This window comes from Schistocerca piceifrons, chromosome 1 (assembly GCF_021461385.2).
Source record: "Schistocerca piceifrons isolate TAMUIC-IGC-003096 chromosome 1, iqSchPice1.1, whole genome shotgun sequence".
Lineage (NCBI taxonomy): Eukaryota > Metazoa > Arthropoda > Insecta > Orthoptera > Acrididae > Schistocerca > Schistocerca piceifrons.
Genome location: NC_060138.1, coordinates 326,141,860 through 326,157,696, shown reverse-complemented (window position 1 = coordinate 326,157,696; position 15,837 = coordinate 326,141,860). Strand labels below are relative to the sequence as shown.

Here is a 15,837-nt window from a genome sequence, read left to right as displayed (position 1 = left end):
GAAACTACACAGTGGAGGGTGGGACAGAATGCGCATTTGTTATTCATGTCTGTACCATGTGCCATGACCTCCAATGCTAACAACATACAATATTTTGGATTCCAATCACTGCAGTATTACAGTATGTGTCATTATTGTTACCAACACTTTCACAATTACTCCTACTGTTATTGTTGTTCTATAGATTAATGACATATGGTACAGTTGTCAGATATACATCTTTGTTTCAGTGAAAGATAATACATCTCACATTTACGAAATCGACTGAAATAAGTAAGAAATCTTTCTTCCATCACTTTAGCTGCGATGTGATGTGTATTAAAATTCTTGTTTTGTGGGTATTTTTTCAATGTAGTCATGTGGAGTTTCATTCTGTTTAAATCTAAACTGTTAGGAGGTAATCTATGGCCTTATGTTAATCTTCGGTTGAAAATTCCATAAACTTTAAATGTTTCACATGTTTCTTTATTACTCTAACATTATTACTAGTCATTTCCCTCCGCCTTTGGTATCATAAATGAACCATTTCCAGTGACTAGCTGCTGCCCTAAAAGGCTATCTCCTCTTTGAGTAGTTATCATGTTTTAGGAAAATTTTATATTCTCCATCTAAAGGCACACTTATCAAAATTGTTAATTTAGTTTTCCACATTTTTCCTGGAATGTTCCTTATTCAGCTTGGTAAATTTCCCTTGCCAATCCTAATGCCACCATTCCCAGTGTGTCTTAAGCAGTTCACAGACACATTTATAGCATGAGCAACCTGCAACTGAATGCTTTCACAATGCGCTCAGTTCCATTCTCCATTCTTCATGAAAATATATGCATCACTGAATAAAGCATGAAAATTTGTTTAATTTTTCCGAGTGGCATCAAACTCGATATGTAAATGTAGAGACCAACACTGTGGACATGAATCAGCACTACTTCCAATAACGCATAAGCAGTACATACCTACCACATACAAAGCTGCCACATCAATTTAATATTGTAACTCATAAAACTCATGGACTACACAGTTATGATTCATTAGCATTTTCTCTTCATTAGAAGATACTGGTCTCCCCCATTTACTGGACAAGCTATCAACTAATAGAAGACTGTTATCGCAATCAAACCCATTACATAAAGACAATCAATAAATGATTGGCAAAAGAGCTATACTGGTTGTACATGATGAAATACCTTGTCCATTCATGATGAACAAAAATTAAAATCAACTTAAAACCTTACAGTATTGATAAAAACATCATTTGCTAAATTTAAAAGTATTCCTAAATTTCCATCATGTTCCAGATACCTTCCAAGTAAATAAATGGAGCTCAGTATAGCGAAACTCACCTGATTATACATTCCCCTATAATTAAAATTATGAGGTGGCGGAGGCAAATACATATTGTGCGGTGTTCCGTTATGTGGAGGTTCTATGAAAGTATAAACTGCTGGCTCCCCTCTCTTCATTGCCAATGCATTTAGCTCAACTGTGGGAGTGATATTACCTACAACAAATTTCAAATGCATTTTTTTTTTAAAAAAATCACTGAAAATACTTTGAAAAGAAAATCTTAAATATCATATAAGAGGCAATCAAATCAAAAAAAGATAGTTGGAAAAAAGTAAGTAAATTGTTTATCATCTCAAAAGAAGTTACCATAATTTTTAATACATTTATCCCACCATGAAACAAGACTGTCACTGCCTTCATGGAAAAAGGTTTGCAATTGCCTCTGCAAACATGACTGTATCCAGGCGTGCACCTCTTCATCCAAAGCACACCAATGACCACAAATGTCATTCTCCAGGGCTACAAAAATATGGAAATCGCACGGGGAAAGATTGGGACTGTATGGAAGATGTGTAAGTCTTCTTAGCAAACTTTTCACAGCTTAGCCAAAATAACTGGAATAACCTTGTCAACATGTGAGCTGGCATTATCTGGCACAGAACAATGCTGCCTGTCAACATTCTTTGGTATTTGGCTTTAATTTTTGCAGAGTGTTCACACTATCACCATGCATTAGTTGTGGTGCTGTGTTCCAGAAAGTCAATGAACAGCAGGCCCTTGTAGTCAAAGAAAAGGTCATCATGGCTTTCCCAGAGCAGGCATGCCTGTTACGACTACACTGCAGATGTTTCACTTGGAAGCCGTTACACGTATTCCATACAGTCCCAATCTCTCCCATTGGATTTCCCTTTTTTGGAATCCCGAAGAAAGATGTTTTTGGCCATCAATTTACTTCAGACAAAGAGGTGCATGCCTGTGTACAATTGTAGTTCTGTAGATTTTTTTTTTAATTTATTTATTGTTCCGTGGGACCAAATTAAGGAGAAGTCTCCATGGTCGTGGAACGAGTCAAAACACGAAATTATAACACGATAGTAGATACAGATAAAATGAAATATAAGAAACATATTCAGGCGACAAGTCATAAGTTCATATAAAGAAAAGGTAATAATGCGTTTTTTTGGGCACTGAAATCATATCTGATATCAGCTTATTTGTACTATGCCTCCTGTACACAATTTAATAATTTATCAAACTTTACTAGCTGTACCTAATATCTACCCATGTGCAGCTTTGTTTTAAATGTTTTTTTATTGAAAACTTTCATATTCCATTGCATATACACAAGAATTTTCTATGGATCATTCTTTATGAAACAGCTAGCAGCTGCAGATGCTATAGCTTCTTGTCCAAGCACTACAGCGATATAGCATGCATTCTTTAAAATGCAGACTGTAAACTGCCAAGCTGAGAAGCTCAGTTGATTATCTTAAAATTATTGCACACATGAAAAAAAACAAACACTATCCTTATTACTGGATTCTTTCATTTTTTATGAAAGGAATTTTCAAGAGCAGAACACTTTATCCCACCAGGTGGCTGGAGAAATGTACACACCTACCAGAGATGTAGCAGACCATGCATGTGCAACACAGTAGTCACACATGTTTGTTTGACAATGCATTGGTAAATAGTTAACACGACACCATGTGATCATAATCTGTAAAGCAAATTCCAGTTATCATTGACAGTTTCTCTCACACAGTTGTTCACAACTACGATTCATTTGAATTTGCAATTAATTCAATATCCATTACAATTAAAATTGAAATTTGCTTCTGCAAGATTGGTAAGTGTACACAAGGGATAAAAACCTGAATTAATATTCATTATGTTTCCTTCGCACATTCCTGCTAATAAACCTGTATTCATACAGATTCCCAAATTTCATCATTATGAAGAATCCAATTAATGTTCTGAATATTGCAAAGATAAAATATAAAGAATGTGGTAAGAAATCACAACCACTTACTTCTCCTGAAGATTTACGTGTATGTTATTTGTTAGTTAATTTCTTGCACATTTATTCAAAATGATGTTTACATTTCTTTAGGAACTGTGGAAATGTTTGTTATGAAGAAATTGGGAGCTTTTTATGTAGGAGCTTCACACTTGAGTCTCTGTGAATTACTAATTATTTTATTTTCTGGAAAAAAAAATAAAAAGAAACAAAGAAAGAAAACCCTCTTTTGTCTTTGTAATATAGTCATTCATAAACAATTACCCCTGTATTTCTGTTATCTGCCCTAATGACCATTGTATTCTCTTTCTCTAGCTTTGCATTTGTCATCTTCGTTGCTTCACATATTATTTTAGTCTCAACTATGGTTCACTTGTTCACTTGATATTTTATATCTAAAAACAAAGATGATGTGACTTACCAAATGAAAGTGCTAGCAGGTCGACAGACACACAAACAAACACAAACATACACACAAAATTCAATCTTTCGCAACACACTGTTGCCTCATCAGGAAAGAGGGAAGGAGAGAGACAGACAAAAGGATGTGGGTTTTAAGGGAGAGGGTAAGGAGTCATTCCAATCCCGGGAGCGGAAAGACTTACCTTAGGGGGAAAAAAGGACGGGCATACACTCGCACACACACACACACATATCCATCCACACATATACAGACACAAGCAGACATATTTAAAGACAAAGAGTCATACTCAATAATACGTAACCCACTTCCAAACCATAACAAAAAAAAATTTATTTTCCGCTTTCAACACTACCGGTGCTATAAAATCCACCGTTTCTAGTTCAATAACAGTTGCTTTCACGTATTAAACAACCATTTCGGCTAGTTCTAATAACTTTCACTTTATTTCCACTTCAGTTTTTCGCACATCACTGATCATTTTTAGCCGCTCCCCACAGGTTTTAACGTCATTATTTCTTCGTCAGACAATTGTTAGCCCCATTTTCGTAATCTTTCACCACAACACCACTCCTTTTAATACATTTACACGTAGTTTTTTCGAAATTTTCCCGAATTTCTCCGTCCTTTAAGGTGTTTTAGCGGCAACACAACCACCTAACCTTTATGCACATCGTTGTTTACCAACCCAAGTTCACCACAGGATCAACTTAACCAACACTTTTTCGCCTTTTTTCATACCAGATCTCCAGTTGTTTTCTAGTTCACCTTTATCTCTCCCCATATATTTTTATCTTTCATTTTCATTTAGCCCAAACTCTTTGTCTTTAAATATGTCTGCTTGTGTCTGTATATGTGTGGATGGATATGTGTGTGTGCGATTGTATACCCGTCCTTTTTCCCCCCTAAGGTAAGTCTTTCCGTTCCCGGGATTGGAATGACTCCTTACCCTCTCCCTTAAAACCCACATCCTTTCGTCTTTCCCTCTCCTTTGATGAGGCAACAGTTTGTTGCGAAAGCTTGAATTTTGTGTGTATGTTTGTGTGTCTGTCGACCTGCCAGCACTTTCATTTGGTAAGTCACATCATCTTTGTTTTTAGATATATTTTTCCTACATGGAATGTTTCCCTCTAATATAATCACTTGATATTTTGTTATTCATAATTGGGGTGATATTATGCTGTACACGTTTATTTTGAAAGTACTTTCGCCATCCTTCAGTTTTACATTTTTTAAGTCAGTTAGACTGTCATTAAAGTGATGATGTCCTATACCAACCTCATTTTTTTACAATACAGTATATCTGCCATTATTCGGAATGATATGGAGAAGAAGATGCACAAATAATCAAAAAATATGAATGACTGAGATATTTTCAAACAAGTATCCTCTGTCTGAAATTTTATTCAAGTCCCATGCATAGGTACTGTAGACCTGTTTATTTCTTAAAATAGTCTGTGATATTTGTCTGCTTCTGAGAAGAATTGACACTTTGCCAGGCAGCATTTCAAATTTTTCTTACAGTAATAATGTCATTGAACTAAAAACCCCTCTGGCCACATAATCTAGAAGAGTACTGACACACTGCAATGTGGTACAATGACTGATACAGTCACTATCTTTCTCATTCACCATCAGCATCATAAGATACAAAAATCCTTTCTTCAGGATGTGAAGTGGTGTTATCAAGCAATGGAACAGCCTTCTGTGGCAATCCTTTCTCTTCTAGAAATTGTGGAACTTGTTACTCATGAGCCTTTGGTTGTATAATGCACAGGAAGATCCTCAGTTGTGATATCCTTGAATGCTCATTTTTTTCCCCAGTCACTAATAGTTTCAATTTGTGCTTCCCAGAAGCCTTTGCGGTGCACCGCCTTTGATTTCTTTGGAGGTAGTGAAGTCGCATGTTTCCACTGCTTACTGTGATGCTCACTTTCCGGTTCAAAATGGTTACATCATGTCTGGTCACATGTGACAATATGTGATGCTCACTTTCCAGTTCAAAATGGTTACACCATGTTTGGTCACATGTGGCAATATGTGATAGAAAAACGTATTCCTTTTCATGATAACGTTGCAGGGGACTCAGACAGCAACATTCTAGTACTGCGCTGCTTGGCGGTCAGTTGGTGGGGTCCACTATGCACAGATTTTCTGAAAGTTCAAGTGTTGATGTATTATGGTGTGGGCGTTGCCCACGCTAATACCCAGTAACCGACAGATCTCATCCACGGTGATTTTGTGGTTGTCAAGACTAAAGCAATCACTTTCGCAACCATTTCCGGTGTGATGACACAATGAGCCTGTCCAGGACGAGCACTCCTCTTTGTTCCTGCTTACTCCCCTGCATGTTCAGTAGTGGACAACAACTTGTGTGGCCACCTTCTCTTCGATGTGAAACCACACTGACGCTATGCAACATCGAACGGTGTGCACATGTCAGTCTCTTTACCAATAGATGGCGCCACCATATCCACAGTTACGTGGTGCCACCTTACGTGTACGGCAAAGGTAGATGCACTGACCAGGTTTCACTTGAATGAACCTCATAATTGGTTTCCATTTTCCTAAGAGGTCTAAGATCGTCATTAAGGACCAAAAACAATCAACTGATGGCAATTTGTGTGTGTTCACTGCAATTAAAGAAAGAAATATACACTATGGATGTTTTAAGCATGTTTATAAAGGCTTTACCATATTTTCAAATTTTATCATAACAATAACGCTGTATGACCCAATGGCCTGGTGCATGAACCACTGGCCTGTCGCAAGTCTTTCAACTGTCAGAGGCGATCAATACTCATAAAAATGTGGTAAGGAAAGTTCTGGCAGAAGTAAAGGAGACAACTCACCAGTTAGCGCGCGCGCACGCACACACACACACACACACACACACACACACACACACACAGTGGCGGCTGAACACACTTCGTAGCACCACTTTGTGTGTGTGTGTGTGTGTGTGTGTGTGTGTGTGTGTGTGGGAGCGCGCACACTCCAGCTCATTAGAGGATTCATCCAAGGGCTAGTAAAGTTTTCAGTCTCCTTTAAGTGTCTGTTGACAACTCAGCACTTCTACAACCCTTACAGTTCAGACAGAGCAGCAGTATACAAACTTCTCAAGTTCTTTCTCTTTCCATACATGAATTTCCATTACCTCCACACAAAAGAGAATAAAAAAATAGGTTTGATCAGCTGCAGTTCACTAGAGTTTGTGTTGAATCATACAATTTTTTTGTTCTTTTCTTTTTATACTCGTAAGCTACATGTAAACTGAAGGGGATATACACAACACCAAAGGTAAATTAACGGGTGGTTTTGTGGCAAGGATCATGTTTCGATACATCTGCATGAAACAAAAGAAGAAATAAGTTCTTCAATTTATTAATTCCTGCATCTTCGCATTTTGTTTCTATAAGTGGCAGATTGCAGACGTATGCTTGGATCTGTCATACTCGTATTGTTAAAACATATGTATCTCAATCATACATGAAAAGTCTTATAAGAAGTTATTAGAAAGGTAAAATTAATTCACGTATGTGAGATGTGCAGTCCTGTTGTTCATCATTTTGCCCAGCGCTGAGATCCTGCATCAGGAGGTTCAGAGTAGATAAAGAGGAATTTGCACGAATAGTGGAGGAGTGATACTGCATCGGCATTGTTATAATCAAGACTACACACAAAGCAATTAATGTGAAGCAGTACGTAATGCAAATTATGAATGCTGACCTTGAATGTATTGATACTGAAGTCTGTTAATATTGGTATCAGTTGAAGTCACCCAGAATTGTATACAGATCCGTAAATTACCTTCCAATTTCTCTCAATTATTCTTCCCACACAATTTTTTTCCAATTATTCAAGCAGCAATTATTAATCAGTTTCCATTATCTCCCAACACACATACATTAAGCTATTCAAGTTCCAACAGCCTTTATCAACATTTCAATCATACAGAATAGCACACGTAAATAATCTGTAACACTTACTTTTTCCTGTTCTAATGTTCCGAGAAGTTTTTGGCGGAGGATGCTTGTATTGTGTGTGCTGTAGGGCCTCACTTGCAGCTGAATGTTGTGCTTTTTTAATACTCGCACCCTCGGCTGAATACTCTTCATCGCCTAGCTTTAATGTAACTGTAAAACGTTTTTTGTGGGGTGGTCCTTGTTCATTTGTCAGACGGTACTGGTGCTGAATCTAAAACAGCAAGGAAGAAAACAATATACAGTGCACAACAAAAACAAACATAACATTGACAAAGAAATTTTACATGTCTTTGGCAACTGTATGACGCCAGCTCATGTAGTTATAAATATATCAGTAACATGACCATGTAACAACTATAAAATGTTCTTGAACTGTATGTAAAATATATTCAATGCACAGCAAATTTTACAGACAGTTGAAGAATGTTGTGCATAGTATCTTCTGTATATCTGACTGCTACAGCCTGATAGATCTGCTGTGGCTGAGCACTGCATACAGACAAGCATGGACGATAAAAAATGTCCAGCTTTTAACATCTGTTTCATCCTTCTGAGATTTACTTTCCAGGGAAGCTACTGAAGTACATTTGATAATTGATTTAGTTATACTTGTCGATGGTTTTAACCTTAGGAAAATGTGGAATATATAACTGGTAATAGTCAACTGTAAGAGCTGACAGTACTGTCCCCCTCTTGACCAAAATTTGTGAATCAATGACCTTTAGACAGGATCACTGTAGCATGTATCTATGCTCCCTATGTGTTTTTTGTTTCACAAGGATTTGCCGTGATCTCATATACAAGCTGCCTGTTGACTGCTGTCTCGGGTTCTTCGGCCGACGTTCGTCTGATGATTTTTCTGACGTTTCACCAGCATGAGGGGCTGGCATTGTCAAAGTTTCACTCTCTATTGCTGGTGGTGGACTGAAGCCGAGCTTGCAGCCGCATCACATGCGGCAAAGTTCATGTTGGAATGACTGGACGATTGATCAACACCAGTATTACAGAACACAACTGACACTCCAGGTTGGGGCAGGTGGAGAAAACTGCTGTGGCAGAGCACACGCTGTGTGAGACTGACCACGTAGTAAAATTCGCCAACACGGAAGTTCTGGCTGTAAAGAAGAACTATCACACCCGCTTGTACAGAGAAGCTGCAGAAATACACACATGTGAGAACAGCTTCAACAAGAAAGAGGAAAGCCTCAAGGTAAAAGGATCCTGGCTTCCTGTACCGCAGCCAACAACCGTCGAAGGTAGCCAGAGGAGAACCGCACCGGAAATGACCACAGAGAAGCCCTCGGACATTGGTGCATCACCTACACACAGTCTGCGGCTGCGAGCTCCGTTTCAGTCCACCACCAGCAATGGAGGGTGAAACTTTGACAATGCCAGCCACTTAAGCTGGCGAATCGTAAGAAAAATCGTCAGACAAACGTTGTCCAAAGAACCAGAGACAGAATACAACAGGCAATTTGTCAACAAGTGGCCACGAAAGCCTTAACAATTTTGTATCTCATATGGAATCAACTTGTTCTACCAATATATAGGCGAATGGGAGCACTTCACTGTCAGTCTTTCAGATTCACTCCAAAGACTTCTGAATGTTGAACAGTGGAAATATTAGCAGCCCTCCCATATTTTTTTGCGTCCACACACTTTCTTACTGCAGAAAATGTTACAGTAACAAGAATGACAACTCATGAAGGCCTGTAGCCACATAACCCAATTTATTTTTGCCAAAATCCAAATCGCACAAATTGAGATTTATGTAGTATAACTGAACAAAACGAATTATCTGAATTATCTGTAGAGAATTAAACCAATGAAACTGCCAGTTGGTCATGTGAGAATAAGCATTTTTGATATTTCCAAAAACTAAAAGTAACAAAGGAATCAAGAGAACAGAGTGCTTACATGTTAACAATTCTTTCACACACACACACACACACACACAGTATCCACAGACAGTGGCGTATTTAACCAATCCACAGCAAACAATAATATGCATTCCTATAAATAGATGTATCTTTTTATTCATTCAATCTGTTGGCCTCACCTTGCATGACTAGTTCTCCTTTTGCAACATCCTGTCTGCAATTTTACTGACAGTGTCTTTATCAAAATATTTTTCTCAAAGCCTCAGAGGTTGAAGAATTAATATGGCAGTGCTTGTCAATAAATATTAAATTAATGTCAGAATTTTCTAATTCTTTTCTTTCCCATGCTTGCCAAATCGTCAATAAATATTAAACTAATGTCAGAATTTTCTAATTCTTTTCATTCGCATGCTTGCCAAATCAAACAATTTACTTGTCATTTCAGATGATCATTTCAATCTTGAGAAAAGCACTGCAAGGCTGCAATTGCCCTAAGAATAAAGAAGAACCTGCTGACATTGTTGGAATAAATGATGATATCATTGAAATATATGCCAAGATGTTCAGATGCAGATGATTATAGAAAACTACATAGGCTGCTCATCTGCCAACCACAAATTAAATAAGTGTCATGGAACAGTTACAAACTGACACCCGTAAATTACTATCAAAATTAAGAGGGAATAAACACTCAGTAAGAAAATAAAATGCCACCTTTTTTGCAATGCTTTATGAAGATAGGTCATTCCACAAATTCTTCCTACCTGAAAGGAAACAGGCCTTGAACCAAACCAACAAGCTCTTGTGTGTCCACTTACAGCATCCTAGCTGTTAACAACATGCACATTATGTAAAAAGTGAAGACCGTACACTGTGATGTAATTTTTCAGTTCACATTTCATTTTTATTAAACCTGATGGTCTCTTCTCAGGGTCAGTTAATAAAGGAAGGCAGATGATAAAATAAACACTGGCATTCCAGATGACCACACAGCTGTCCAAAATAATATCTTCCAACTGGAGTAAACAATCTCGCATTTGAGCTAATGAGTATGTTAAAGGTGACTACAGTGCCTTTCAATGATGGTCAAAATATATGTCAGGAGATGTTTATTTTGATGACTGCTGTGTACCCTTTATCATATTTTTCACATGTAACATTTCCACGACCACACAATTGTCCCTTTCAATTGGAGTAATAGAACGTAGAACAGGACACATTGTCATAAAGTGTCCCCTAATGACCACTATGGATGTTGTAAGCACTATTGCATTTCTCTATAGGTTGTCATACACTACTTAATGAACCAATCTTCCCATGAAACTGCTGGAAATTAAGTATAACCAAGGCATAATGCATCTATAATAAAGCGCAAAACTAAAGGACGAAGTTAACTTTTGCATGATGAGACTGCCAAGTAACATAACTCAATTAAATTTGGATCATAAAGAGAAAGAACTGCTATAGTATAGTACAGAAGCTAACTGAAAGAAACGCACATAGAGATGAACTGAAATGATATACAAAAGACAATAATTACACTCATGTCACCATGATTTATGATGGTATCCTGGACATAACAAAAGGTACGACATGATTCTTAACAGGATATATGATCACCACAGACAGCAATGCATGCTCTGCAACATGCTCCCAAGCAGGTCACAAGGTTGGTAAGGAGTTCTTGAAGTAGGGCATTCCATTCCTCCAACAGTACAGTTGACAACTGCTGGATGGTTATTGGTGCATATGGACGTGATATGTCTCCCCAATACATCCTATACATGCTCCATGGTATTAAAGTTCATGGAATGAGCAGGAAAGTCCAGTCACAGAATATTCTCTAGTTCCTAGAGGTCCTGCACCTGCATTCTTCCGCCTGTGCTGTTTCAATGTGAATTGCGGTCATACACTGTCATCCATAAAAATTAAATCATGGCTGAATGCACCCCTAAAAAGACGCATATGTGGAAGAAGAAGTCTCACATTAACACTGACCAGTGAGTGTACTAAACCCCCCCCCCTCCCCTCCCAAAAGAAAAGACACATACGGGGAACGAGAACACTGTCAGAATAATGTTGATCAGTGAGTGTACCATGTTCAAAGATTTGGAGGTTAACACACACACACACACACACACACACACACACACACACACACACACACACACACACAACATTATTCCTCCACACACCATAACACCTGGACCACCAAAATGATCATGTTCAAGAACATTTCTGGGTATATTACATACCCTCATACAGTGTGAGGTGGGAACACCACATCAACCTGCGCAGGTGAAGCAGCTCTTGGAGCAATAGAATATTTGGCGAATGGACTGCCCTGTCCATTCTCCCAATTTAAATCCCATCAAGTAAATATGGGCTGCAATGGAAACATGTACTGCAGCACACGCACATGCACCTACGTCCATCCAGTAGTTGTCAACCATGCTCATGGAGTAATGGAATACTCTACCACAAGAACTCCTTACCAACCCTGTAGTCAGCATGTGAGTACAACGCAAAGCATGCACTTCTGTCTGTGGTAATCACACACCCTATTAAGAACCATGTCCTGCCATTTGTAATGTTTAGGGGACCATCGTAAATTCCAGTGACTTCATTTTAATTATTGTCTTTGAATAAAAGTGTCATTTCTGTTCATCTCATTGTGTATTTCTTTCACTTACATTTCGCACTATACTGTAGCAGTTCTGTGTGTGGCTCATATTTCACTGAGCTAAGCCTGTTGGCAAGACACACCATCCAGAAGTTACTCTCATCCTTAAGTTCTGCACATCAGTGTAGATACATTATGTCTTGGACACTTACCTGGATGTATAAACTACAGAGGGTGGCCAAAGCTTGACTGCAGTAAGTAAGCTGAAACGGAAGTAAGCTACAGTAGTTATGCAAAGATAAAGAGGCTTTTAGAAGATAGGCCAGTGTGGAGTCTTCACACCGGAAACCACAATAATTACATCATAATCATTTCAAATAATTCTATGAAGGACAGTGGAAAAGTTTTGCAAACTGACACAATAAGCTGACAAGTTAAATAACTTTCATGCATGTTTAGAGCTGTTCACACAAGCACTATATCTAACTTACCATTACTTGAATCAATCAGTATTGAGAGATTCAGAAATGAAAGAAACTGGGAATGAGTTTGGAACTAAAATTTCCCTAAAAGGCTTACAGTGATGTAGTACAGTCTGAAAAAATATATAGAGCTTGAATAACAAGGTCCATACCAGTGTACCATATTAGGGTGTTCAGAGCATTTCAAAAGCAAGCTTCAGCCTTGCTTGTGCTTCTACTCAAGGTCTATCTTGCTCTCTAGCTCACTGGGATCGCTGCAAAGAATATTGTTACACTATACGCCAATGTGTGTCATACCATCACATAATAGACACATTTATTCTTTCCAATTTTGCATTCTGAAGATCACATTAAAGTGACCAACTTCTCAATTTTTTTGTGGAAGTCAGCACTTCTTAACAAATAATAATAATAATAATAATAATAATAATAATAATAATAATGGCATGTGACAAGGGCCTCCCATCGGGTAGACCGCTCACCTAGTGCAAGTCTTTCGATTTGACGCCACTTCGGCGACTTGCGCATCGATGGGGATGAAATGGTGATGATTAGGACAACACAACACCCAGTCCCTGAGTGGAGAAAATCTCCAACCCAGCCGGGAATCTAACCCGGGCCCTTAGGATTGACAGTCTGTCGCGCTGACCACTCAGGGACTCTTAACAAATGAGCAGATGGGATGTTCATGATGTAAAGTGATGTTCAAAAAATTCTATAGTGACTTCACTACAACAATGTTCAAAAACAGACAACACTGAATGTACCATGGTCCAACTCATCTGCATCAGATATTGCCAACTCGTATCTTCAAAACAGTGAAATGTGATACTGAACTCTCCACTATCAAAAACAACTGTCAAAAAGTGTTGTCTGTACAATAACATAGACATACTGTTAGCCTGAAAATTAGTCACACCCAAATATAAAAGGTACCCTTAATTTTTAGAGTGGGGTGGGGGAAGGGTAATTCGTGCCAAAAAACTGTTCATAATACGATCACTCAAAATCATAATTTTTTATGTTTTAATGTAGATAAATTACTTAGAAATACCAGGCCTCTAATCAGTCTTCGTGACAACTGTCAACTTTTTCACTACTTTTTTTTTAAAAAAAAAAAGGACACCTAATTTCTTTATTTTCCTACTATATAAGTATTTGGACTTCCCAGAAAAAAATGGTGCATAATTTTTGTAAAAAATCCATGAAAATGTGTTTTTAATATCTTTTTTAACGTTTACTTGACACATCATGATGTCTCGACATTGTTTCAGATTTGTATGCAACCCTGAGAAACAACATGCCGTAGAAGGCTGTGGCTTTTCTATGTTCTCTTTGAATTTGTTTACCACAGAATGCTTATGCTGATTATTGAACTTCTTTGTTCATGAGCTTGTATATCTTTGAAAACAAAACAAATATTTCAATATTTGATAGTGTGCTGTGTTTATAAAGAAACTGTTGTGTGTTGTTGCTCTCATTTTAAATGATTAAACCGAAAGGCATCTTCAAGAGATGCTAGAGCAAAGGAAAAGGTCCTACAGAGCTACACCGGTTGTGGATAGTAGTGAAACTGGGCGAAGTAATAGTTGTAGTGGTGAGAAGAGTGTTGACATTCCTCCCACTCCACAAAAAACTGCAAAGCTCACTGTCTAGGAGATGCATTACCTATCCATGAAGGTAAATATAATCATGGATTTGAATATTTTAACATCAGTATTGAAAGACACTGTAGGATGCAAGTGATGTGGTGGAGATGTAGTGCTTTCTGCAAATGTGACTATCGGAAATGGATTAGTCTGTGAACTTAAAATCATATGCAAAAACTATGGTGTTGATAGATCATTTCTAACTTCTACCAAATGCTGAAGTAATGAACTATATGAAGCCACTGTGAGGTTATTTTATGGACTTAAGTGTATTGGGAAAGCTAGTAGTGGTGGTAGACTACTTTGTGCACCCTTGAATCTACCAAACCCTCCCACACAATATGAGAAGTATACTGTAATTATGGCAACTGCATATACTCTGTTGCAAAAGAATCCACAAAAATTGTCGCTGTAGAAGCAGTCAAAGAGAATGTTAGTGTAAAAGATATTAGTGTAGCATTTCATGGGTCATGGCAAAAAAGGGCCATACTTCAAAAAGTGGATTTGCTACTGCAACAAGTGTCGAAACTGGAAAGGACTCTGAAATTCTCACTACATATTGTCAAGGATGAACCTTAGTAGGTGATATTGAATAGAAAAAAAAAAAAAGAGTGTCTAAATGCCCTCATACACAAAGAACTAGGAAGGGTCAAGTGGTAGTATGGCAATAACATCAGCTATGGCTATATTTCATCATTCACAATCAGAGTACGGAGTTTGATATCGGAAATGTCTACGAGATGGAGGCTGCAAATCCTTCAACACTGTTTTAGAGAGCAAACCCAATGATGAACCTATTAAAAAGCTTGAATGTGCAGGCCATGTAAAGAAAAGGATGTGAATCCACCTTCGTCAGCTGAAAAAGAAACTTAGTGACACCAAATTTTCAGATAGGGAAAAGTATAAAATATGCTAGAAGGCTTACTGATGAATTTCAGGAATACTACAGCAAAACCATGAAAGAAAACACGATTTTGGGTGCATGAAAAGAGCGATGTGGGCAACATATTTTCACTGGCTGTCCACAGGTACTAACCCAGAACATATCTTGCGCACGCCCACACAAGATACATGGTGCAAGTGTAGAAAAAGCAGAGGCAGCGGGCAAATTAGATGATTTCAAACATAAACATTCAGTACCTGAAGCAATAATGGAGGCCATTAACACTATTTCAGAGACTTGGCTAATCCTGACTTGCTAAAGAAATGTCTCCATGGTAAGAAATACAAACATTTACGAAGCATTTAACAATATTGTGTGGACTCAGATAACAAAAAGATGTCTTTGTAGGCATAAAAGCTAAGATTAGGTGTGTGTGTGATGCAGTTATCTTCTTCAATGATGGGAATTCTGGAAGAACGTAAGTTCCAGAACAGCTGGGAATAAAAATTAGGCAGAATACAGCAAGAACATTGGAAGCCATGGATTGATTAAAGAGTTCAGAGGGCTCAAATCTCTGTTCAGCATACGACAAACGAGGCATGAAAGAAG

The 15,837-nt window shown here is 37.9% G+C and overlaps 1 protein-coding gene across 2 annotated transcripts in view; it reads right to left on the bottom strand.

Annotated features, from left to right (window-relative positions):
* The window catches only part of LOC124782548 (double-stranded RNA-binding protein Staufen homolog 2), a 257,615-nt gene that overhangs the window by 174,804 nt on the left and 66,974 nt on the right, over positions 1-15,837 (bottom strand). For both annotated transcript variants that reach the window (XM_047253950.1, XM_047253949.1), the window contains exons 5-6: positions 7,715-7,922; positions 1,341-1,498 (exon numbers count right to left, since the gene is read on the bottom strand). In XM_047253950.1, coding sequence (XP_047109906.1) covers positions 1,341-1,498; positions 7,715-7,922 — 366 coding nt within the window. The remainder of the gene's footprint in view (positions 1-1,340; positions 1,499-7,714; positions 7,923-15,837) is intronic.